We start from the raw sequence: 25,251 nt of genomic DNA on the forward strand, positions 1-25,251 counted from the left end.
ACCGTGGGAGTATATGCGTGTCGTGGGTTTGCCGCCTCGTAGCAGCCAAAAAGTGCCGTCGTCCAGTAGCGACATCGGCAGAAGACCGACCGAGCAAGACGCAATCCTTCACAGACACCATGATTGGCCCTGTCCAGATGCTCTAGCACGTCTTTCGGGCGATAGATTGCAAATGCGCGGAATGTCGCCTTGACGCGACGAGAATTTGGCCTTAGCGCGAATTGCGTGCTCGACACGCCAAGAGTCTGCGCACGTGACGGCGGGGAAATCACGGCTCTCGGAGATCTGATCAGCAACGCCGTCTCGTCTCGTCTCGTCTCGTCATCCGCTGTCCTTCGCGCGAGGCATTGTCGCCCAACACCTGGCAAATTCCCGTTGCGACGCTGGACTTTTACTCCAACGATAACCGGCAGGTTTTTTCATTACTGCATGCTCTGCGCGCCTAGGTGACACTACACAAGGCTGAGCATGAACGACTAGACGCATGAACCGGGCGCGTGCATATGGATCCAATGCCATACTATATGCGCGCAGCGGTGCAACTCATTGCAGGATTGATTTGACCGTATGTGGGTTGTGTATACCTATTGTACGCCCTTGGCGTCGTACAAATAACATTCGACAACTACAGGCCACAGCACTGCGCCTCCATCATGGCCACTTCATATCCCGCTGCTTTGCTTCTATAGAGTTTACTGGGATGAGGCGAGATCCTTCGACTAATCTCTTCACGTTCACAATCTCATAATGGAAGCCATCGGCCTAGTGGCCAGCATAATCACCCTCATCAGCGCAGCCAGCCATGTCGCCTCCCTCCTCGAACGAGTGTTGGGCCTCCGCGGCATCCCACTTTACGTCCTTGGGGCAATCAATGAAGTTACCGACTTCAAGGCAACTCTGACTCTGGTACAGACTGCAGTAGATGGAACTCAGCATCAGCTTCCGCAGGCCTATCGGGCGGAATACAACAGGCTTTTGGATCGAGCAATGGGCTGTATGGACGCCTTCACGAAGTACCTACAAAGAAATATCCTACGCGAGCGAGAAGAAGTAGCCGGCGCTGGAAAAGTCATCGAGCTGAAGAGACGTGTGAAGTGGATGGACGTGTTGGGAAGAGGCCAAGCGCAATGTCAGATCGACGCATTTCAGCAGGAGCTGACTTCCTTGAAACTCAACCTTGTATTGGCGATGAGTGCGACGAATTTGTGAGTTGCGACTCGTCTTCATAGGTCGCATGCCAGGGCCGCGAGAGACAGCTAGATCAGGCATTGTTCATGGGCCAGTTGGCTAATCTTGTGCATCTAGAAAAACTACGACTAGGCTGTCTACCATCATTCAAGATGTTACTATCGTTCACATGGGAGAAGTATCTGGAGAGCCATTAGTTAACGGCAACGCGATCAATCTACCGTACGCGATGGAGAAAGCGGCATGTATGAGCACAATCTCATCAACCACTGATAACACCACGATTGACCAGAACGACTTCACGTCTTATGTCAAAATCGAAACCAAAGAAACTGCGACGAATCGGACTTGCAGGTCATCATGTCCTTGCGACTGCCATGTACCATGTCAGGGTACCACACCAAGATGGCTACGGTGTTTGATAGGTGTCGCATTCTTTAAATTCACTTCAGCACCTTTACTCAACCGCCGGTCATGTAACTACGGCCTCTGTCATCAAAAGTCGAACGGAACAGGGTCACTGTATTTTCGCTACCTTTTCCCGATCTGGCTCTTGCCCCTTGGAATTGAAGTTGCAGCATCTTGGCGTTCACTGGGTGGTGTTGGCGGGACCTGGAGTCTCAAAATACCGCGAGTCATCACAGATTATTGGCCGGGAAGAGAATTGCGTCGAGCCATAGCTTATGGAACTGTACTGGATATGCAGCGGGCCATGCAGCTTTATGGAGTCAAAAGCATCGACATGTTATTGTCCGGTCAAGAGCCTGAGTCATTCCTCGAAGTAAGCGCGTAATCACCCATCTGTGGGCCTGCTAACATCTTTGTGAAGTTCGCTTTGAGGCGAAGATGCTCCGTGCCTCTCATTACGATGCTCTTGGATGAGGGAGTGAACGTGAATTATGTGGCGCGCGTAAACAATATGTAAGCCTCGCTGAAGCCGTCTCAATATATGGGCTGATGACTGTAGAACTCCTGCCCAGTTTCTAGGCGTCTCTCGTCGATCGGGTGTGTTACCCCACGAGCTAAATAGTAGACCAGATCTACATGACATCTGTGATGCGCTTGATCTCGCTCCCGCTACAGAGCTGTTGCTCGAAGGGTCCATAGAACACCTAAGGGACCTTCTCCGACTTCAACCGAGCGCTGCGCTTGTCCGAGATTCGATGAGAAAGACTCCGCTTCATTGGGCTGCGTTTCTGAAGAATGATGAGGCCGTAGATGTGCTGATCGAGGCTGGCGCGGATTTAGATGCCGTCGGGGATGATGGTATGACCCCATTTTATGATACGCTTGGCGGTCCAGCCCCATCACGCGCGATTTGCATCAAGATGATCCAGGCTGGCTCAAACGTCAATCATACTACACCTTGGGGAGTAAGCCCTCTCGAAACTGCCGTTGAGTTAAGTTCTTGCGTTTCGGTTGTCGACATTTTGATAGACGCTGGATCGAATGTGCACCATGTTCGAGATGGTTTGAATCTTCTACACACCGTGGCTATGAGTGGTACATATATCGTCTGCGAAGACCTAATACGCGCTGGCGCCGACATTGACGCTCACACTCCCACCGGCGAGACAGCAGTTATGAAGGCAGTACAGCACAACAATCATTCGGTACTCAGTATGCTTATATATCACGGCGCTCAGCTTAACAGCCTTACACTTACAAGTTTCTCGATCCTGCATTGGGCAGCCTTACAGGGCGATATCGAGACTATGCAGATACTCGAGCAAGCATGCATAGAAGGCCTGCGAATGGATGAAAGAGACCTACAATTGGTTTGGGGGTGTTTTGATCGTCGCGACCGGTACATCTATCCACAACATCGAGCACTTCTAGAGGTCGAAGAAGCCGCTTTCCAGGCTCTCATCAATAGCATTACCTTCGCAGAATGTGCCACGTCGGAGGCTGAAGATCATAAACTCTCTGATGCTATGTGTATGCCCGGGGCGTTTCCAGTCGATCTAGACGACACCGATTGCGACAGTCCGGTCGCAGAGGCCCTTGAACAGGATGATGACTACGGACAAGAAGAAGGGAGAGACAGCGACGATGAATTGTGGGTTACCCCCTACGATAACCATCCAAGCGGCGAAGAGCGTTTGGAAGCTGCAAGCGATGATGGGGACGACACATTAATTGAAGACTAAAATCACTTGGGCAAAGTCGACAGGGAATGCTACATGCGATTTGTACCTTTAATCATGTTTCGATAATCGTCTATTAGGAGCACGCGCTTCCAAACTCGCTATCACAACTCCTATTTCTTATTGTGTGTCACGGAGGACTTGATCATGTTCCAACAATGCGCTGGAAATGTTGAGGGTATGCATTATGGTTGCTCGCGATTCCCTTCACGTTCCGTTTGGCTATTTCATCATCTGCAATGACCATGACTTTTCTCATCATCCTTCTGACACCTACTGTATAGCTGGATCGACAAGACACATGCACCTTCAAGATAAGCCTCACCAAGCAACACCGCTCCACATCGACGCGAACTACCGCAGTTGGCAATAGCCATGGGCGATCTTTGATCTCCCCAGTGATCACGATCGTCACAATGCCTTACTAGATCGCATGTAGCTTTTGTCACATAAAATGGCGAATAAGAATGACTCTCCAATGTTGCGATGATGTCAAAACCTCCACGCGGAAGTGAGGTGCCGACGCGAACGAGTCGCGATGTTCGTGATCAGCACGCGGAGACCTTTACCGCGCCACGCTTATCGTCATAACATCGTAACATGCACAACATCACGATCCTGAGTCTAGTCTCCACTAACCGTGCGATTGCATCACAGCAATAGGGTCGCCGACTGTTCGAAGATGAAATAGCTATTTGATGGCTTGTCGCACCTTTCCAATACCCTAAGTAACAAAACAAGGCACCCTAGTATACCCAGGTATCGTGACCATCTAGAGGTCTTGACCACCATCCTCCTCTCTCAAGGCCTCCATAACAAACACACCCCAAAATGGCACTCCACGCCGCCTCCTCACCCAAAAAAGTCGACCAAACCCTCCAACAAACCCCCGGCATCCAAATCTTCCTCCAACCCATCGCCCCGCCCGCCGCCCTCGGTCTCGCCGGCTTCGCAGGCTCAACATGGATAACCTCATCCTACATCGCCAACTGGTGGGGCAACCCGGAGTCACCAACCATCTTCTTCCCGTTCGTGGGTCTGTTCGGCGGACTAGCGCAGTTCATCGCAGGACTATATGGGTTCAAAGCGAGGGATACGTTGGTGACGGTGATAAATACCATGTGGGGAAGTTTTTGGATAAGTATTGGGATTTTGTATGCTTTTGTTGTAAGTGTTGATGGTTTATGAGGGGGGTTTGAACTAGGGTAGGGGATGATGGGCTAACGACGGTAATGACAGGCGGCTGGTGCATTGGAACCACATGAAGTGCACACGCACTTCCCCGAACTCGCGTCCTGGTTCGTGATACTTTGCGTCTTCACCTGGTCGGGCGCGCTCGCAGCGACGGCACGCGACATCGTGCTCAGCGTCTGTCTCTTCTCTCTGGCTATCGGCAGTACGATCGCTTGTTGCATGTTCGCATACAATGGTCGTCCCATCACCACCGCGGACACTAGCGCGTCGGGTGATAGTCTCACTGGCGGAGTAACGATGGGGATGAAGGCTGCAAGCTACTTCTGGATGTTGTCCGCCCTCTGTGCTTGGTGGAGAGTGACGGTGTATCTCGTCGAAGAGGCATATGGACCTGATCACACGATCACGAAGTTCTTCCCTATTGGTAGGACGCCGATGGAGAGAAGGGCTCCTTTGGTTATTCCGGGTCTGGGCGAGCCTGGTGTTAAGAGGGGTGTTCCGAAGCCGTTGCCGGTATGATGGAATGTGCATCAAGCTGAGGCTGGTGTTTGTGGCGGCCGTTTGGCGTATCCAAGACCCGTGGCCCATCGCCAGATGTATGACATTGTTAGATAAGCATCCACATACAAGTTTGGAGAGTTTGTATCTGCTACACCTCGCTTCCAAGGTTGGCTTTGAGGATGTCTTTGTCATGACGTGCAATATGGATGGACGTGCTGCTGTACCCCATGCTATATCGCTGCTGAGCAGGATATTTTGGGGATCGAGTCGTTCTGTCGTGTCGGGCAACGCATGCTGGGACAATTAGCTATCATTGTCCGAGAGAATGTCATTTGAGGTATATGTGAACAGCAAACAAAGTCAAATTCGAGTCCTGGGTATCCAAAAATGCAGCGCATACACGACGGCTGTTTCCAATGCTTCCTCATCTCTTCCAGTAATTACGCCTTGGCAGTCCGCATATTCCTGCAATATTCACAAACTCTTCCTCTTCACAACATAAGTCTGCAGAGTGCCGCACCTCGCAGAGAATCTTGTCAACCATGCGAGCGAAACGAACTCGGTGCGACCCATTCGACAGTAAAGCCGGCTGACGGGTACCTGTTCGCGTGCGAGCTGTACCGAGCACTGGCCAAGCCCATGTAGCCAGTAGGCAGCGGGATCATTGGCTATAATGTAGCACATGGCCGTGAAGAGGTCGCTATTACAGTCCGCTTTCTTCCTGGGAACACAATGAGCTCATACTAGCGCGGTCAGCGAACTGAACCAAGCCAGCGAACTCTTGTGCAGTACTTCGTCACCATCAGTCTCCTTAGAATCGGTATCTGTAGAGTGAGGCAGGGGTAACGTATCCCCGTCCCGAGCCGCATCATCGTACTACTGAAGGTCTGCATCTGCGGGCATGACAAATCCAGTGTCGCCGAAGTCTTGCAAGACGTACTCAGCCAGGGCGTCTAATCTTTTCCGCTGGACATGAAGTGCGCCGCTCCTGAGATCCCTATCGCGCTGGCTCATGTTGCTAAGTAATGAGGGTGCTTTCCCTTTGATGGTCAAATGCTGTTCGTTGCTTGAACTAGGACGTGAAACTGGGTCGTCGGCCTCTGGGTATCGTGGGTCTCCCTGTCCTTCGGCCGAGATCTTGAAGCCCTGCTTCTTGCCGGGGGCGATTCTACCGATGAGAACGAGCAGTAGCTCTGGTTGCAATAGGCGTACTATGATATTACAATCCGGAGTCTCGATGGTGAGTGTCCTGAGTGCAGGTTGCAGCGACTGGTCCTGGGTAGCTCCATTGCGGGTCGATGGCTTTTGACGTCCTTGGCAGTTGTCTTTCCATGTCATAGATATTAGGGCAGCCTGATCGCGAAGCTCCTTGGTCTGGACAGGCTTTGAGTACGCTAATAGTGTGCCATTTGGAGACATCAAGCTACTGAAGTTAGTTGGAATAACAGTGTATGGTACTTGAAACCTACAAGAGTCTTGGGTAGATGTGTTCGTTTGCATTCTGCGTGAGCCAGTCGCTCACTTTAGCGATGTTGATCATTGCGGGATCTGCAGACATGATTAGACGGGGAAGCTGTAGGTGTTAAGAACTAAAAATGAAGAATAGACGGTGCGAGGGAAGCTTTTAGCGACGTGTGAGCATGTAGCGAGTACCACGCGCTGCAACGAATGGATTTGATTTGGATGACGGCGATGTGAAAGAAGGCCCACGTACCTGGTCAATCGTTGGCGCAACCACTTCCGCGCTGTCGTGCTGCTAATTCACCGATCTGCGCCTTCTCTGAGACCAAAAGCGGATACAACGGCCAGCGACGCGTCGCAACAGTAAGGAACGCGTTAGAACACGAGAAGGAACGGATGGGATCACGAGAGAGAAGTTGCGCGTGTCAGTATCTTGATCATGACGATGTTCACGACGAAGTTCCCCAGGAGAGAGCTATGACCACCTGGGCTGGCCGGAGCCTTGTTTTCCGCCGCACGTGCTCTCGTGATCATGCTATGAAGAGCTTGTATTGTTGCAGCCTAGTACCATGTTGCTTGGAGATGCTACCCAGGTTTCGTGCATCTACACATCATGACGGGACTCAGACGCAGGGTATATCTTTGAGCCGGATCACGGGTGGAGTGTGATTCGAAGGAATGGCCCGCGCGCACGCGACACGACGATGTTCTTGGATGACACGCGCGTTACAACGATATCGACCTGACGTACATCTCCAGATCTGAGTAGACAGTGCTCATGTTTGATGTGGACGTCACAGGACGATTCGTCGTTCGCACGCATTCGAGATGCCTTCTACCCCACCGGGCTGATCTCCGAGCAAATGCCGGGTGAGGGGCAATTGGCAGCTCTTCATTGGATCGCAGACGTCATCAGCCTTAGAATCTGTTTCCCCTCAATTGCGCTGCGACACTGCTAGAGAGCTCAATCAATGCTTTTCACGCGTCTCGCAATACCAAGAACATTACGAGTAGTCGCATCATCTGCATTTCGTCCTCTCAAATCAAACAACACACCAAGCTTCCTCGTGCGAACACTAGCAACCATGGCGACAGATCCATCCAAGTACAAGCTCAACCACTCCATGTGAGTACCCGCATGTCATTCCCTGCACCATCCCCATACCATTGGCTAGTTACTAACATATGCTAGGATCCGGATCAAGGATCCGAAGCGATCTGTCCAGTTCTATGAGTTCCTTGGAATGAAGCAGATCAACCAGATCAAGAACCCCGACGCCAAGTTCGACCTCTACTTCCTCGCGTACGATAGCCCGAAGGCCGTCTCACACGGCAACCACTGGACCGACCGTGAGGGAATTGTCGAGTTGACGCACAACTACGGCACCGAAGACGATCCGAACTACAAGATTAGCAATGGCAATACGGAACCACACAAAGGCTTCGGCCACCTCTGCATCTCGGTGGACAATCTACAGGCAGCTTGCCAGAGGCTAGAAGATGCGGGCTACAAGTTCCAGAAGAAGCTCACAGACGGTCGCATGCGCCACATCGCGTTCGTACTCGACCCTGATGGCTATTGGGTGGAGGTCATTGGCCAGAAGCCATTGGAGGAGACCGAGAATGTCAAGGATACCGACACAGGCTCATACCGCATGGTAAGTAGCGTTGGGAAGACATTACGTTGGTATACTGATGATTGCAGAACCACACTATGATCCGCGTCAAGGACAAGGAGGCCTCACTCAACTTCTACCAAGATGTCATGGGCATGAAACTTAAGCGCACCTCTGAAAATGAAAGCGCTAAGTTCAACCTGTACTTCCTTGGATACGGCCCCGATGCATCCGAAAACACCGCAAACGGCGTCAACCCGGTAGCCAACACCGAAGGCCTGCTTGAGCTGACCTACAACTATGGAACCGAGAACGATGCAAACTTAAAGTACCACAACGGCAACGACGAACCCCAAGGATTCGGTCACATCTGCATTGCTGTCGACGATCTCGACGCCGCGTGTGCTCGGTTCGAAGAGAAGAAGGTCAACTGGAAGAAGAGGCTTACTGACGGTCGCATGAAGAACATCGCTTTCGTACTAGGTGGGTCGTTATCTATCCATCGCACGAAGCGACAACTGACAGAATACGCAGATCCCGATGGTTACTGGATCGAGGTAGTGCAAAACGAGAAGCTCAAGACACGTAGCAATTGGTAAACGGGCGGCGCCGACTACCCGCGTGATGTGCATATCCCACTCTACAGCAATTCAGCCTCCAATCGTTGAAGATCACACCATATGTGGTTACCCACGCTGCGCAACATATGCACAGTATAGTACCATGACGGATGCGAGCGCTGGCGGTACGACAACAATAACTGAATAATGAAACACGTTCTCCAATACATCGATTTTCTTTCAACGGTTTCTCTCATGAATATTATTAACATCGTCCCTACAAAGTTCCGAGGGCGTTGTTCGATACCTAGGTAACTCGCCAAATTGACCCTGCAGCAGCGGCGCTCACCCCGTGGGGTAGAAGGAGTGCGGGGTAAACCTAGCCAACAGGTAAGGCTACCACAAAGACATCCCTCTGACGCATGCTACTGCAGTAGACCGATAGCGGCGCAGTCTTACTCTGGATGTACAAAATGGAGTGTACTCCTCCTGTAGGCTTTGCGCTTACATTTCATACAGTCTCACGTAAACTTGAGATCAACACCATAACCGACACATACCCTTGATCAACTCACTGAAACTCTTTCATACCTAGCTACTTGAGTCTAATAAGTGCCGGCAAGAACAGCACAAACCGATACCCGGCAACATGGCTATCGTCCTGCACACAGCGAGACGGAAGATTTTGATACCAGAGAAGGTCTCGCCAGATGGACTGGCATTACTCAAAGACCAATTCGATGTAGATGAGAAGAAAGGCCTAAGTCTAGAAGAGCTCAAGGAAATCATCGGAGAATATGACGCCCTCATCGTACGGTCGGAAACGAAGGTGACGGCCGAGCTTCTGGGTGCCGCCAAGAACATGAAAGTCGTTGCGCGTGCCGGTGTTGGTGTTGACAATGTGGACGTTCAGAGTGCCACTTCACACGGTATCATTGTGGTGAACTCACCTTCTGGAAACATCAACGCTGCGGCGGAACACACCATTGCGCGTAGGTAGCCCAAGCAAGGATATTCTTACATTAACTAACATGTGACAGTGATGATGGCTGTGGCTCGCAATATTGGAGATGCGTCACAGAGCATCAAAGCTGGGAAATGGGAGCGAAGTCGACTGGTGGGTGTGGAGGCAAAAGGCAAGACTCTTGCCATTGTCGGCCTGGGCAAAGGTGAGTTTGATGCTTGAAGTTTATAAGAGCTGGCTAACACCTTCCTAGTCGGTCTCACAGTTGCTCGTATTGCCAATGGTCTGGGCATGCGTCTGATAGCCTACGACCCTTATGCAAACCCGAACTTGGCTGCAGCGGCGTCAGTAACCCTCCGCCCAAGCCTAGCTGAGATCCTGAAAGAGGCCGACTTCCTGACCCTACATACCCCCTTGATCGCCTCGACTAAAGGCATGATTGGAAAGGCGGAACTGGAGACAATGAAACCAACGGCTCGTATCCTCAACGTAGCACGCGGCGGCATGATCGACGAAGATGCTCTCGTCGAAGCTCTAGACGCTGGTGTCATCGCTGGGGCAGGTATCGACGTATTCACCTCCGAACCTCCTGAGCAAAACTCATCAGCATCCCGCCTAATCGCCCACCCAAAAGTAGTAGCAACGCCCCATCTCGGCGCCTCGACCAAAGAAGCCCAAGAAAACGTATCCATCGACGTCTGCGAACAAGTCGTCTCAATCCTCAGCGGCGAACTCCCCCGCTCCGCCGTCAACGCACCCATCGTCCTCCCCGACGAATACCGCACCCTCCAACCCTTCATCAGCCTCGTCGAGAAAATGGGCAGCCTCTACACCCAACACTACTCCTCCGCGAAAACCGGTTCTTTCCGTACGACCTTCGATCTCATCTACGAAGGCAAGCTCGCTACGATCAACACCACGAAACCGCTTTTCGCGGCGTTGGTCAAGGGACTTCTCACGCCCATTACCTCCAGCGACGGCCTAAACATTAATATTGTGAATGCTGAACTGTTGGCTAAAGACCGCGGCATCCTCATAAACGAACAGCGCTCCCGCGAAAACGTAGAAGACAAACCCTACTCCTCCTTCATCACCCTGCGCGCCCGCGCCTCACGCTCCGTATCCCAACAACCCCATTCCCATTCCCGCAACGCATCTCCCTCCGCCGCCCGCGCCCTCCAAAACACCACCACCAACTCATCCACCTCCTCCTCCTCCTCCGACCAAATCATCCAAGGCTTCGTCTCCGGCAACAAACCCTTCATCTCGCGCCTCGACAAGTTCAAAGGCGAATTCGTGCCCCGCGGGACCCTGCTCATCTGTCGCAACTTTGACAGTGTGGGTAAGATTGGGTATGTGGGGAATTTGCTGGGGAAGGCGGGGGTGAATATTGAGTTTATGAATGTTGCGCCGTTGGATGGGGAGGTGGAGGAGAGGATGCATGAGAGGAATGGGGGTGGGGGAAATGGAGGGGGTGGGAATGGGAATGGGGTGGAGGGAGGAAGGGAGGGGAGTAATGAGGCGTTGATGATTTTGGGGGTTGATAAGCCTGTTGGGGAGGATGTGCTCAAGGCGTTGATTGGGGAGGAGGGGGTGCTGGAGGCTAGTGTTGTGAATTTTTGAGGGGGTTGAGCAGGGGATGGGAGGGGATGTGGGTGGCTTCAACATGCTACTGCTTCCCTTATCTCTGGTCTCATCTCATCATTACATGCGCTCGATTCAATTCATATACACAACCACCACCTTCCATCCATCCCTTCCCCTCCCAAGTATTTCCTCCCCACCGTACGTCTTCACCACCACCCTTCCTTCCATCCATCCATCCTCACATCTCCCCCTTCTCCCCCTTCTCCTTCCCCTCCCGCTGCAACTCCTTCATATGCTTCTCATGATCACTAACCTGCTGTCTATCCGCCGCAATGTTGCTCTCGCCATGACTAGCAAGGTCCTCGCGCCATCTGCCCTCGCCCTTTTCCTGCTCCTGGAGCTGTTCCTGCTTTGCGGCTTCGACTTGTTCGGGGGTGCGCGCTGCGTCTTCTTTGATGCGCAGGGAGGGTGTAGTCATGAAGGTGCGGCGCGTGGTGAAAGGTAGCGTGGTGAGAGGTGTGCGCGAGGTGGGGATGGGGGTGGAAGCGCGCAGGGCGCGGGTTGCTGTGTAGAGGGCGCGGGGTGCCATTTTGACGGGTTTGAGGTTTGTGGTTTAAGAGAGGGGGATGTGTGAGGTTTGTGGTTTGTTGAAGGGGAGTTTTAGAGGTGTAGTAGGAGGATTGAAGAGGTGTGAAGTGTTTTGTTATGCAAAGACGGATGTTGCTGCCGCGTTCTTGTGGGCAGCGTCATTGGCTGTGACGTCATTGCATGGGTGCAAGACTGAGGTTGCTCCACGCAGATGCCGCATCCGGTGGAGCTGCAGCATGGGCACGTCACTGGTCGTCGTGGCTTCGTAATTGGCTTTTTTTTTCTCTTTCGATTGTGGGGTATATACAGTTGGATGCTTGAGATGCGACTCCCAATGCTATGATGTTGTGATGTGATGCTCCCTGTACGCCCTGGATTACCCTCGATAGCTACCTGATGTTTATGCACTTGGCATCTCCTTATCATAACTATAGTCTGTCCGCGTGATATCTGCATCTATCCTGTGCTGTTCTTAGGTGCGCTGCCTCCACCGCTGCTCTTCTTGTCCGGCGCGCCGCCATTGCCACCAACGTCTGGGCTGTTGGGTTCGCTGACCTTCTTGTTGCCCGGGCTGGCGTTCAAGCTGTTCTGTGGACCTCCAGCCTCCTTCTCAGCAGTTGCCTCTGCCTCCTCTGGGCTGGTCTGTTTAGGGTCGAAGGCAGCGTCGGAGTGTGCGGCGCCATCGTCGGAGCCAGACTTGGAGTACTCGGTCGACCGGGGCTTCAGCGAGTCTTTGTCTTGCGCATCTTTTTGAGCGAAGCGTGCTGGAGTTGTGCTGAGGAAGCGAGGGCGAACGATGGCTGCGCGAGAGAAGGTTGCGCGTTGTACGGCGCGTGCGGGTTGGATGCGGAACATGGTGAGGTTGCGATGTGCGACAGGTCTTGGTTTCCGAATGAGTAGATTGGATGTATTGAGTTTGAGGTTTGGGAAGTCGAGTAGTTGCGGGGGCACCAGCAATTGACTATCTTGAGATCGCGGTGACGAGTTGATGCTGTAGCTCGGAGCTTGTCCACGGACCCTCACATTGACGTCAGCTCCACCAAACTGCAGCCGAGGCCGCTACCCACGTGACATGCGACGCGTCCATCATCTCAACTCCTATCTGAGCTTTCATTCGCGTCACATCATCTCAAATACCGTTGAAAGGTTTTTGACTCGACGTATGACTTGTGTGTCCGAGCGATTCGACGCGTTCAAGCCCGTGTCGGGGGGTCGCGCTCATCTCCGACCTCCGCCATCTCCCTCGCCTGTAACTCGGCGTCCGCAGGGCTTGTTTGGTACAAGCTTTTCGTTCAACAGGCAACATCCCGCCAGACCCTACACATTGGATCGAACATGAGACAACTCCAAAGTGTCAAATGTACAGAACACCAGGAATCGAATGACATATTGTGGTCTTCTCGTCAGGCCGGTCATGATGCTGGGACGCACATCGAACCTGACTCTTGCATGCTTACCGAATTGTGCATCTAGCTGTCTTCAAGACTCATCGACTTCTCTTGCAGAGTCACAATCTTCCCATACGCCTTCCGAGTCTGGTGTAGCTTACAATCAGTCTAGACTCATCCCAGGGTACTCCGCAGGCTATGGCTGCACGCCTGATGAATGACCTAACACCTTAGGAGTTGTTGCATGAAGTAAAAAAGGACCTTTCTCTTCATTGCACGTTCGTGATCGACGACCCCATTGTCCATTCTCTTTGACCCGACCTGGCGCACGGAGCACCAAGTCTTTACGCCTTACATAAAGAAACGCTTGTAAAGATCGAAGGATTACAGCTGCGCCAACTGGTCTACTTCGACGTACTCAATCGATCCCAGATACAATCCCAAGTATGCCTGTCTCGACGTGGATACCGCCGCCGCCTCCAGACCCCGACACCCTGGTCAACCCAGCGCCTTTCGAGCCCTTCCCGCTCATCCAACTACGCGCCGGCAAGATCAAGAAGTCGCTTGGAAATGGCAAGATCGAGTCTGCCATCTACAAAGGACCGCTGACGGGTCCAATCGAGATCACCGAGCTTGGTATTCCGACAGATGAACATGCATTTCATCTGCACGGCGGCCCAGACAAAGCGCTCCTCCACTATTGCACATCACATTACGATGAGTGGAAGAAAGAGCTACCCGCCTCAGAACACCATTTCAAGCCCGGTGCGTTTGGCGAGAACCTATTCAACACCGAAGTCAGCGAGATGAACCTTTGTATTGGAGATCGACTGGCCATCGGTGACATCGTTGTCGAGGTTAGCGAGCCACGCGGACCTTGCTACAAGCTCAACCATCGCTTCGAGGTCAAAGACATGGCCAAGCGCACACAGACGCTGCTACGTACGGGGTGGATGTACCGTATCATCAAGACCGGCACCATCACTGCAGGCGACATGATCTCCCTACTCGAGCGACCGCATCCAGAGTGGACGATAGCCAGAGTCATGTACTACCTTTTCATCGAAACAAACAACGTGGAAATGATGAAGCAGATTGTGCAGCTTCCGCAGCTTGGATGGGACATCAAAGGAAAATTCCAGAAACGTCTGGATAGAGGTGTTGTTGAAGACCACAATAGCAGACTGTTTGGCGGCGAGGACGAGAAGATGGATACTTGGAATGAATACCGCCTTGTCGAGAAGCGAAGGGAGACGAGCAGTGTTACGGCCTTCATCTTCGAATCCTTTGAAGACACCCCAGAGCCGCCGCCCGTCGAGCCAGGTAGCCACGTGCGACTAAAGCTAGGAGGAAAGTTGGTACGCGCCTACTCCGTCGTTAGCGGTACCTCAAAACGTTTCGAGCTCGGTGTCGCCCTAGACCCAAGCAGTCGCGGCGGCTCCAAATACCTCCACTCACAGACCAAAGTCAGGGACATCCTCACCGTCGGCCGCATCACAGCAAGCTTCCCCCTCGCCAAAACCGCAGACCGACACATCATCATCGCAGGCGGCATCGGCATAACAGCCTTCATGACAGCCTTCACCTACCTCCAAGGAACGAACCAAGACTTCCATCTCCACTACGCCGTCGCAGAAGAAATACCCTTCGCTTCTCAAATCGCCGCACTAGGCCCCAAAGCAACAATCTACAACAAATCGCTCAGCCAACGCCTGGACCTCCCTGCTATCTTCTCAAAAGCCGATCTCCAAACCCACATCTACACCTGCGGCCCCCCACGCCTCATGGACGCCGTTGTCGCGACCGCAAAAACCTACGGTATACCCGAGTCCTCTGTGCACATCGAAGCGTTTACGGTAGCTACGTCTGGCGATCCGTTTACCGCGGAGCTTAAACAGAGCGGGAAGACGGTGGAAGTGCGGGCTACGGAGTCGCTGCTTGATGCGCTGAGGGCTGTGGGTATGGAGATTGATAGTTCGTGTGAGGTGGGTAATTGCGGGACATGTAGGGTGGATGTTTGTGGGGGGAGGGTGGAACATCGGGGGACGGGGTTGTTGGGGGAGGAGATGGAGGCGGGGGCTATGTTGAGTTGTGTTAGTAGGGGGGTTGGGAGGGTTGTGCTGGATTTGTAGGGGGTTAGTTTTTGTAATCATGAAGTGGAGGCATTGTTGTATTGCAGAATGGTGACTTGGTGATAGGTTATGAAGTTTAGAAAAAGTGCGTTTGAACAAAACAGTAATGGTTTCCTCAAGTGGCTTCCAACGGACGAAAATGCGATGACTCGAAGACCCAAACGCCATTCCAATGCAAATTCTAATCAATCATCCCACCGCATATTCAAAATCAAACATTCAACTTCCTTACTACTCAACTCCTTCTTCTTTCCTACAGCCTTCTCCGTCTTACTCCCCTCCCCCTCTCTCCCAGCAACTTCGAGTCACATATTCCCATTAAACCACCACGACGCCGCGACTGGCCAGCCGAAGATGACTGCGTAGAACGGGAAGTAGCTGAATGACTGTTAGCGACATGCTCCCAACGAGAAGGAGAGTTAGAGGAGAGATGAAAGAGACTTACACAGCACTCGTTTTTACTAGTTTCCTTGAGAGATCACCCGCTCGCCATGCGTGAGGCGTCATGGTTATAGGGTTGCGGGCGAAAGGGTGGGGCTCTACCATGTTGCGGGAGAGGGTGCGCCAGAGGAGGCGGGCTTGGGTTGGTGATGGCATGGGTGTGTGTTGGGGCTTGTGTGGTTGTGTGAAGGTAGAGGTTTGGTTGAGATGGACTTGTGATGGAAGTGATGTTATCGTAGTACTGTGTAGACAAAATTGGGGTTGATGTCTTTTGCTGAGTGTAAAGATGTATGAACTGGACTGTTGATACCAGTAGTTGTAGTTATTGTTGTCGTTGTTTGTGAATAGCCACCATACCCCAAAGACGACCATCCTATTTATCACACCTACAACCCAAACCTACATCCCCATCACCCTCACCAACCCGCGATCGTACCACCAAATCATGGCGTGAGCACTCCATCCTCCTCAGCCCTACGCCGCAACCCGAACGGCTGGCCTGACATGTCGGACAAGCCAGGCACACCAAAACCAACAGTCAGCAGCAAAACACGACCCGTATCGGGCAACAGGACTGAGCACCGTGGAAAGCAGTCGCTTGTTCCCGGACACTGTCATTGGTCTGGACTGGTGCAAAACTTTGGATGCAATGACGGTCGCGAGATGGTGGCGTGAGTTCGGTTGGGGCAGGGTCGGCGGGCGCCGACGGCATGAGTCAGGGGTGGTGCGGCGTGCTGGTGACATGATTGTGGTGTGATGCGAAAAAGCAATGTGTATGCATGATGCCGCCCTCACAGGGAGTAGACGAGGGTTTTGTCATGGTTGTTTGTCTTTGCCTTGCTATGCGATTGTCGGATTTCACATGGGAGTCGCGGTTTCAAGGATGGAGCTGCGAGAGACAGCTATCGGGATGACGCACCTCGGTCGGCTTATCAGGGTCGCGGACGAATTTCCGCGCCTACAGACGCGGCGAAACTTTTGACTGACAACACCACGCGCCCACATTCCATGCTAAGAAGCTCGTCCTACTACTAACCAGACCACGATCAGAGTAGCAAATATGGCGGCAGCAGTACTCGCAGGCAGCACAGGCCTCGTCGTAAGTCCCTCACACCCCAGATAACCCCATCACGCACTCCTAACACAACACGCAGGGCTTCAACATCCTCACCACGCTCCTCGCCCACCCCTCCTTCTCCGCCATCCACGCCTACACGCGCCGCGACCTCCCCAACCCAGCAGGCTCCACAAAACTGCAACCCATCACCTCGCCCGACTCCTCCACCTGGCCCGCCCAATTCCCCTCGTCCACACACCCCCGCGTCTTCTTCAGCGCCCTCGGCACAACGCGCGCCCAAGTCGGCGGCTTCGACGCACAGCGTAAGATCGACTACGACCTAAACCTGGATCTCGCCAAGACCGCCAAAGAAGCCGGCGTAGACACGTACGTCCTCATCTCGTCCAACGGCGCGAATCCCAATGGCTACTTTGCGTATCCGAAGATGAAGGGGGAGTTGGAGGAGGCGGTCAAGGGGCTGGGGTTCAAACACACGGTTATTGTGCGCCCGGGCTTGATTGTGGGGGAGAGGAGTGAGTCGAGGCCTGCGGAGGCGGCGTTGAGGAGTCTGGCGAAGGGGCTGAGGGGGCTGACGCCGAAGATGACGGATTGGTGGGCGCAGGATGCGGGGATGATTGCGAGGGCGGCGGTGGAGGCGGGGGTGAGGTGTGTGGAGGGGAAGAGGGAGGAGGGGGTTTGGATGCTGGAGATGAGGGATATTGTTGAGTTGGGGAGGGAGTAGGTGGTGGATGGGATGGGGAAGGGGCTGGTGGTGTATGATACCCTTTGTACAGTTGTTATTTAAGTGAAGTTATGTCGCGTCTTCAGTATTAGGTCTCCATTTCTTGACATTGATGCGATGCCTATAATTGCAGACTACAACGATAAGCGACCCTTTATCACGAGTTGCTTATAGTCAGTCTTTAGTGTATAAAGGCCATGTCAAACAGAAAGCATAGACTACGACGTTGCCTCTTCACACGCCCATTTACACATCCTTCACAACGAAGTAAACACAATACTCGAACATTCAACACTCATAACGACAGTCGGCATCTTTACCCGCTCCAATGCACGCTGGACCCTTACAGCACATGCTAGACTCACTGCGGAAATTCACGCGGTACCTCGCGCTTTCCCCACTCTGCTAGAGGTATCTTCCGAAACCTTATGCTGCCACCCAATCAGCATGAACGAATGAGACTGCGCCGCATGAAGTTCCCAGACTACCGTTACCCCTGTATCCCTCCCTCGTTTACCTCGCGCGAATTCCCTCTTTCACTTCCCGTGCAGAAACAGCCCGGCCTATATAGACGGAACGGAATGCCTCCCAAATCGCAGCGCAGTAGAGCTTGTGCTCAGTGTCGGTCTAGACGTGTTAAGGTATTTTATTCGGTATCTGCAATTGAAGGGTTGAAGACTGATCTATGGTGTAGTGCGATGAAACTCCAGTTGAATGCCAACAATGCAGGCGTCTCGGCCTGGCTTGCTCTGGAGCACTTCAGGGCTCCATTGTCATCGACATGACGGAGCGAGTAGCCAAGCCCAGAGGTCGGAAGAAGAAAGAGACGACGAGAGCTGCGCTGGCAGTCCGCGGAAAGGATCCAACGGAAAATAGCCAGCCATCAGCGATTCCACGTACAATCCTTGCCCAAGACGAAGCCGCAAGCACATCAACACCAACTGGCCAGCCTCCTTCTTCGTCATACCCAGCATTACCGTCCGAAAGCAGAGACAACGAAAAGATAGAGCAAGCCATCGTAGCAATCCGCTACCAGTACAGACCCCCCATGCTAAACCAGCCCTCAAGAATCCTGCCCGAAGCTCTAGATACTGCGTTTCTCTCCCACTACATTGAGCTCAACAAAGGCGGAAGTCAGTACGCACCAGAAATCCAATGGTTGGGTCATATAAACCAGATTCACAGCAACGCACGAAAGCCAGCGGTTCGGCTGTCTCTTCGCGCAGTATCCATGGCCTTTTTCGGGAAGCACCATCATGATCCGAGTATTTTGATTGATTCCTGGAGATGGTATACCGTGGCGTTGAGTGCGCAAAGGACGTCTATAGCGAGGTTGAAGAATGATGCGATTCCTGATGAAGAAGAGGTTTTGGTGCCGCTTATCATGTCGTTGTACGAATTATACGTCGGGGCGACTGCGACAGGTGCGATGTCTCACATCGCGGCTGCGGCTGAGATTATGAATATGCGCGGTCCGAGTAACTGCGGGTCAGGCGCCATTTGGCCGCTCTTCAAGGGTATCCGCAGCTCTGATGTAAGACCAAGGCCAACACTCTCGACATCCACTCTACTAACATCCCCAGGCGCACAAATCCGTAGTATTCAACCGCAAATCCGTCTATGCCTCCCCAGACTGGATGACCCTCCCCTTCATCGGCAAACCACGCGACGCACACCAAACCCTCGCAGATATCGAACTCATCGTCCCCCACTGTTTCGCCATGCTCGAGATACCCGGTTCTATGCGCGTCCTCTTCTCCACGCCAATACCCTCGCACGTCGACGTTCGACCTTGTAAAGAACTCGCGTGCAAATTGATCCGGCAACTGGATGACTGGGCTGCAGCATACCCGCACCTGACTAGCGTGTCCAGGAGCCCGCGTGGGACACCCGCTGTCGAGAGGGGTACGTCGACCCTACCCAAACCACGGCAAGGATCTCCCAAATCATCCGCAAGTTCACCTAATACCTTCGTAGCACTAATAGCATCAAACTACATGGCCGACCGCCTAGTCCTAAGCATGCTCATGTACAAGATGCACACGGAAGCAACAGCACCAATAGAACCATACGAGATGCCCACCAGTCATTACTTCGACGTCGCGACGAAAGCCACGACGGATATCATCGAGGCTGCGGCGGAGATTGAACAGGCCCAAACACCGGGGTTTGACCTCTTGCGCAGTATTGCCCCCGTTATGGCTGTGGCTTTTGCGGCGCCGACGATGGAGCTTAGGAAGGATGCCGTGGATACGATGACGCGGTGGGCGAGGAGGATAGGGGGGCTGGGGAGTATTATTGGGGCGATTTGATGGTAGGATGGGTGTGAGACGTCTGCATACGCCAGTTTAGTCTGGGTTTCTGCGACTTGCATTCCCAGTGCAAGGGCTATACACTCATGGTGGGTCACTCTGATGCGGTGTTCTTCTACCCGCCGCCTTTGGTTGTTCTCTTGGGCCAGCAGTCGATGCATGTCCGTCTTCAGCTGCTTCCTCCTCAGCAACGCAAGACTGAGTCTTTGTTCATGTATAATGGAGGACTCGATTTCATGGTCTCGCCTGTCGCGCGCAACGGAGAGTGCTCGCTGTCGACCGGCTGGACCAGATCAACGCCGATGTCTTCTAGAGGTGGGAAGCTGCTCGAACGCGAGGACCTTGCTGGCGATCTTCCTGGTCCTTGTACTGATTTGCTCCTTAGACTTCGAGGTCTGAGTGGCTGCCAGTCACTTCGAAGTGGCCGCGGTATGATTGTTGGCAGGGAGCCCCCAGTAGCATCCGGGTTGTTACCGATTCCAGGCGATCGCTCACATTCAAGCTCTTTCAAATCGGCCAATATCCAACCCTTTGCTGTTCGCACATCCGCAGTCATCACAGCAGCCTCGTTTGTACCCCTGGACCATGTGCATCGCTCCCTTACTGCGTCGCGCAGCGACGTCTTTACCCACTCGACACGACCTCTTGAGTAAATTGACAAATTAGATAGCGCAATCACGAGTGTGGGGGTAATAAAGGTACCAGTCTGCGGCCGTAAATGGACAGGAAATGCATAGCGAAGCTCCGCAATGGACCAATCTTCCAGGATCTTTGAGGCGATAGTCTGGGCTTGGGATCCATTCATCGCGGCGATAGGGAAGTGTGGGGAATCCGGAGCGGTGTTGCGCGAGGTCTATGGAGATGCGGTACTTCTGGCTTTCGTAGAGTATCTCCCCGCGTATGAGCCGTATGGAATGCGGCAGGTGTGGTTGGCTCGTCGTGGTGGAGGAAGTGTAAGGAAATTGGGATGGCGCTCCTTGCTATAGGCCCATAATGTCAGTACCATCCACTATTGCTGCAGAACCAAAGTATGGAGGATGTTGACCCAAAGTATCTCATGTTTGCCAGCCTTCACATGTAGGTGCACAATCCTATATGAGATGTCTACGCAATGCAAGCGAATTCCGTTTGCCATGTATTGCAAGACTTCAACTCGTCGCTACATTTCTCCAACCCCCATCTCAGCTCATAATGCCGCATCCCCATACCGGACGCCTAACCCTCCCAGGAGCAGGCACCACCACGCTTCGTAACATCAACAAAACCTGGAAGCTCTGCGACGCAAGTCACGCTATACCTTACGACCTCCATCCCCACGGCGAGCACCGTGCGAACAAATGGTCTCGACTCTTCCAAATCCGACTCGAGCGCCTTGTACTGCTCACGAATGCACGGATGAAGGATTATATCCTACAGCAGATGCGAGACGTTGTATACTTTAGACACCAAGGAAAGCAGAATCGGTTGCTGTGTGTGACCGTTTGCGACCTCGACAGACTTTACAGGAGGATTAGACGCGAGCAGATGAGGTTGAACAGCGCGGTGGAGAGAGCTGAAAGATTGTTTTATCGGCAACACATGGAACAGGTCAGGCGATTGGAGCTCGTGGTCCAAGATCTACGTCGAATGGACATGGCCCGGCAGCAACAATTTCAACTACCGGCTCGCACATTCATCGACGACAGCCCTTAGCATTGAATCCAAGTATCAAGCGCGACATGAAAGAACGACAGGTTATCGACAACACCCTACCATACCAAGCGTAGCCATGACCTCGCCTCCAGCCCCATCAACTTCCTTTGTCACCCCATTGTCGTCTTTGTCCACCATCTCACAACGCCATCTTCTTTCACCACCAACACACCCGCAAATACTACCTCCAACACCGCAAACCGTCTCCATACCCATCAAACACCATCGCTAGCGCATAGCCTCACCCTCATCTACATGCTCCTCAAAACAACCGATTTCCATCCTCTGGCCAAGATTGAAGAAAGGACTGCTGGAGAAATCGCACGCGCAATGTCAGGCAATCCACCCTACCCTGCGGGCTACCCGTTTCTCCCTCCCTCGAAAACAAACCAGAGTGCGACTGAGCGTTTGGCAGACGTTAGGAAGCTGTTAGCTCAGCAGAAAGAGGGAGGAAAGAGCGGGAGTGGCTCGAAAAAGATGACCTCGAGAGGTCTTCCTCCCACTCCGCCAAAACACGATCCAGGTGCTTGGGGAGGTCTGGAAGAGGCAAGGAAGCTCATTGCTCAGCAGATGGAAGGGCAGAGGAGGATGCATGGCAGCGAGACGCGGCCGCGGAAAATAAGATGTCCGTCGTCGACAGTGTCGTCGGTTTCTAGCGAGAGTTCACTGGGGTCCTTGCCGGGGAGCTCACGACCGCAGGGCCCGTATCCTCCGAGCTTACCGTCGCCGCTTCCGAGGCATCATCCTCGGAGTCATTATACGAGACGGCCTTCACTGGATGAATCATCACGCAGTCCATCTCCGACACACGCGTCACGACGACCTTTGCAATCAATGTTTGATAAAGGCGATTATGAGCGGAAGTCACACCAACCGCCGCACCGAAGAGACCGAAGTTGCACTCCCATGGACGAGGTTTTCGTTCAGGATATCACGTGGCCGCCATTTCCTGAATGGCCATCTGATGTGTCTAAAGATGAGGAGATGAAGTTTATTGAAGGTGAGATCGAGCTTTATAGAATTAGAGAGGCGTATGAAAGATCTGTGGGACGGAAACTTGTGGCGAGTTATAGGAAGAGGGTGCTTAAGTATGAGAGGGATGTTTTGACTTGTAAGCTTAGTGGTGCAGGGAAGAAGAGGAGGATGGGGCGGTAGAGGGGCAGAAGTATGCAGGGATAGTCCAATATACACGCAAGCTCTAAGATGGTCTAGTAGTAGCATACCACATGGATTGAGGCGCTTTCTCTCTTGCTGGCGAAGCATGGTTGTATTGAAAAATCCTTTGTTTGGGGGGCTCTATCAAATTGTGCTGTGTCTTTGTTCGAGCACAAAAACGCGACTTTCTTTCATATCGCACTATTTTGCAAAGGCTTTGGCAACGCTGAGACCGTATCAACCACAAAAGAGCCGTCGCAGGAGTACATAGCGATCGATCCAATTCCTACGCACGACTAATCCGTCTCAGCGCCGCCAACATGTCTGAGCTTCAAAGTGCATACGCGCCCAACAGTCTTTTCGCCCCAATGGACGATCTGCAGACATACATACTCAGTACCTGGGATCTGAGGCACCCGCACGACTTCTTCACACCACCACTCCCTTATCAGGAAGTGTACAGGTTCTCAGACCCGTGGCTCATATTCGCCTTATTCTCGCTTGCCAAAACAACCTCAATCGATACGGCACGTAAGGCATTGCGTGAAGTACTTACACGCGATGAGCATGAAGGTGAAGTCACGGCTAGGGATGTCCAGGAGGCGCGAGATTATGTCATCAAAAACATGAAGCCGGAGGATTTGCAAAGATACAACAATATCACTGTACCGGGACTGAGAAGAGATGAAGTGAGGTGGAATAGATACAAACATGAGTATGAGGAGGATTACCATGACTTGTTGCGAAGGCATGGCAGGCAGGGGAATGAGTGGGGTACGAGGTCTATATCAAGACGTGACAGTCGAGATGACAGGCTATGTAGCCGTCTAAGAAGTCCAGCGGGTAGATCACCAAATCGTTACCGGCCGCGAAGTAGGAGCCGACCTCGACCACGCGATCGTGAGAGACGTGCACCAAGCGTCAATAAGCGATCGAGCCCACCACCGCATCCTTCGCTGCAGCGAAGTCGTCCGGTCGAGCAGCCAGCCTATCGCGGCGCAACCACTGAACACTTCAGTGGATACGCCATTGAGACGCCCGATCTGGTTGCCGACCCACCCGGTGCCACTTTCGACGAGCAGCTTGAATTACGGGATGAGGCAGTGCAATTGCTTGGTGCGCAAGAGGGATACTACGAAGCTGTGAGGAGAAAAATGCTATCTCGATACATGGCGAGAGTGCAGATGTATGAGATAAAGGTGATCGAGACTAGGAAGCGTGTCGCTGGCGAAGAAAGAACTAGGTACAACAGAGACGATGAAGGAAGAGGTAGGGGAAAGAGAGGTCGGGAGAGGGAGACAAGGGATAGCCGGCGACGATTTTGATCGCTACAGCACATGTAATGTTTCCTTTCTCTCATTTCCAAGTGCGAAGGGTGAGCTTCGTTTGTTAGCGGGCAGATTCGATCAACGTTCCAGAAGCTCATGCATTGTCATTAGTAATGAAGCACCATGCTCATCAGTTTGCTTTCACTCCAAACATACCGAAATCGCGAACACTTAACTGCACTGGCTCGGAACTAGCCCTGGAGCGCTTAGGTACGCGCATACTTTCCATTCGTAGTCACCGACCGCGTTCAACCTCTTCAGACCTGCCCAGATTTCACAGTATGAACACCGATGCCGATAGCGAGGACACCGCACTTGCACATTCTCATCAACGCGCGCCGTATGCAGCTCCGACGATCATTGATGACGAGACTTGTCAACTACAAGGCGCTCGCCTGGACGTGTTCAGCGGTATCCCGAAGAACTTACACTCCATGCTAAACCTGCCTCTACGTCCGGCCCCGAAGCGCCCTGCCGACGCACTCATTGCTCGCGAAGACCGCAACACTAAGCGTGCTCGCGAAAGCCAAGACTCAGACCAAGCGAAACCGGCAGATACTAGAATGACTGGAAGTATGGTGGACCGTACGCTAAGCCCTGAGATGAGTATGCGTAACCGAGATATCTTCCGATCCGCACCGCGCTCTCAAAATCACCGTCGCCGTTCGACCGCATACGAGCCTCGTAAGTTCAACGCAGAGCCGGTTCCGCACACTACCTCCACGCGTAAGCGAAAGGCCGAAGACATCGGAGACCGCATCGACTTCCTGAACTTCGGATACGATGGAATAGAGCCCAAGACGCCGGAAGACAGACGAATGAAGTACCAGGCAGATGTTGAGATATCCAAGTTGCATGCAAAGCGCTTCAGGGTCCAAGAAGAGCGTTATGCCGACAGGGAGGAATATCATCTTGCCAGAGAGAACCAGCTCTTGGCAGAGGGTAGAGCAAGGGTTGCGCAGCTCTTGGCGGATGTCGAAGAATCTCGACTAAAGAAAAAGAACTGGGCCGATGCTGCAGTGACCGCGGAGAAGACAGGGTCGGGTGAGTGAGGAAATAGTAGTGGCAGGGTGAATGGACATGGTGATGCGAGAAGGAGATCTGTAAGCCGAAAGGAGCGGTCGATATAGCTGGTTGACGGCTCTCATGTCATGTGCGAGGCTTTATGGGTGGCTGTATGAACTATAGGAGAAACTTG

At 52.8% G+C, this 25,251-nt stretch overlaps 11 protein-coding genes across 11 annotated transcripts; 7 read left to right on the forward strand and 4 right to left on the reverse strand.

Annotated features, from left to right (window-relative positions):
• Window positions 1–4,166: 4,166 nt before the first annotated feature.
• J4E90_007918 (uncharacterized protein) lies at window positions 4,167–5,048 on the forward strand (the record flags this gene model as incomplete). Its single annotated transcript, XM_051437448.1, has 2 exons — window positions 4,167–4,502; window positions 4,575–5,048. 2 exons carry the CDS (start codon window positions 4,167–4,169, stop codon window positions 5,046–5,048), a joined length of 810 nt encoding a protein of 269 aa, XP_051288259.1.
• Window positions 5,049–5,906: 858 nt separating this feature from the next.
• On the reverse strand, window positions 5,907–6,588 carry J4E90_007919 (uncharacterized protein; the record flags this gene model as incomplete). Its single annotated transcript, XM_051437449.1, has 2 exons — window positions 5,907–6,453; window positions 6,500–6,588. The coding sequence occupies 2 exons, from the start codon at window positions 6,586–6,588 to the stop codon at window positions 5,907–5,909; spliced, it is 636 nt and encodes a 211-aa protein (XP_051288260.1).
• A 988-nt stretch (window positions 6,589–7,576) lies between these two features.
• On the forward strand, window positions 7,577–8,706 carry J4E90_007920 (uncharacterized protein; the record flags this gene model as incomplete). Its single annotated transcript, XM_051437450.1, has 4 exons — window positions 7,577–7,617; window positions 7,684–8,149; window positions 8,197–8,590; window positions 8,642–8,706. The coding sequence occupies 4 exons, from the start codon at window positions 7,577–7,579 to the stop codon at window positions 8,704–8,706; spliced, it is 966 nt and encodes a 321-aa protein (XP_051288261.1).
• Window positions 8,707–9,316: 610 nt separating this feature from the next.
• J4E90_007921 (uncharacterized protein) lies at window positions 9,317–11,254 on the forward strand (the record flags this gene model as incomplete). Its single annotated transcript, XM_051437451.1, has 3 exons — window positions 9,317–9,659; window positions 9,708–9,836; window positions 9,885–11,254. The coding sequence occupies 3 exons, from the start codon at window positions 9,317–9,319 to the stop codon at window positions 11,252–11,254; spliced, it is 1,842 nt and encodes a 613-aa protein (XP_051288262.1).
• Window positions 11,255–11,456: 202 nt separating this feature from the next.
• Window positions 11,457–12,221, reverse strand: J4E90_007922 (uncharacterized protein; the record flags this gene model as incomplete). Its single annotated transcript, XM_051437452.1, has 2 exons — window positions 11,457–11,782; window positions 12,215–12,221. 2 exons carry the CDS (start codon window positions 12,219–12,221, stop codon window positions 11,457–11,459), a joined length of 333 nt encoding a protein of 110 aa, XP_051288263.1.
• Window positions 12,222–12,262: 41 nt separating this feature from the next.
• On the reverse strand, window positions 12,263–12,661 carry J4E90_007923 (uncharacterized protein; the record flags this gene model as incomplete). The annotated part of the gene is made up of 1 exon (XM_051437453.1): window positions 12,263–12,661. One exon carries the CDS (start codon window positions 12,659–12,661, stop codon window positions 12,263–12,265), a length of 399 nt encoding a protein of 132 aa, XP_051288264.1.
• Window positions 12,662–13,640: 979 nt separating this feature from the next.
• J4E90_007924 (uncharacterized protein) lies at window positions 13,641–15,326 on the forward strand (the record flags this gene model as incomplete). The annotated part of the gene is made up of 1 exon (XM_051437454.1): window positions 13,641–15,326. The coding sequence occupies one exon, from the start codon at window positions 13,641–13,643 to the stop codon at window positions 15,324–15,326; it is 1,686 nt and encodes a 561-aa protein (XP_051288265.1).
• Window positions 15,327–15,631: 305 nt separating this feature from the next.
• Window positions 15,632–15,923, reverse strand: J4E90_007925 (uncharacterized protein; the record flags this gene model as incomplete). Its single annotated transcript, XM_051437455.1, has 2 exons — window positions 15,632–15,704; window positions 15,772–15,923. 2 exons carry the CDS (start codon window positions 15,921–15,923, stop codon window positions 15,632–15,634), a joined length of 225 nt encoding a protein of 74 aa, XP_051288266.1.
• Window positions 15,924–16,827: 904 nt separating this feature from the next.
• J4E90_007926 (uncharacterized protein) lies at window positions 16,828–17,566 on the forward strand (the record flags this gene model as incomplete). Its single annotated transcript, XM_051437456.1, has 2 exons — window positions 16,828–16,866; window positions 16,922–17,566. 2 exons carry the CDS (start codon window positions 16,828–16,830, stop codon window positions 17,564–17,566), a joined length of 684 nt encoding a protein of 227 aa, XP_051288267.1.
• A 781-nt stretch (window positions 17,567–18,347) lies between these two features.
• Window positions 18,348–19,878, forward strand: J4E90_007927 (uncharacterized protein; the record flags this gene model as incomplete). The annotated part of the gene is made up of 2 exons (XM_051437457.1): window positions 18,348–19,100; window positions 19,150–19,878. The coding sequence occupies 2 exons, from the start codon at window positions 18,348–18,350 to the stop codon at window positions 19,876–19,878; spliced, it is 1,482 nt and encodes a 493-aa protein (XP_051288268.1).
• A 4,456-nt stretch (window positions 19,879–24,334) lies between these two features.
• Window positions 24,335–25,105, forward strand: J4E90_007928 (uncharacterized protein; the record flags this gene model as incomplete). The annotated part of the gene is made up of 1 exon (XM_051437458.1): window positions 24,335–25,105. The coding sequence occupies one exon, from the start codon at window positions 24,335–24,337 to the stop codon at window positions 25,103–25,105; it is 771 nt and encodes a 256-aa protein (XP_051288269.1).
• Between the last annotated feature and the right edge of the window lie 146 nt (window positions 25,106–25,251).

The sequence above is a fragment of the Alternaria incomplexa genome (genome assembly GCF_024043165.1).
Source record: "Alternaria incomplexa strain BMP 0042 chromosome Unknown scaffold_12, whole genome shotgun sequence".
NCBI lineage: Eukaryota > Fungi > Ascomycota > Dothideomycetes > Pleosporales > Pleosporaceae > Alternaria > Alternaria incomplexa.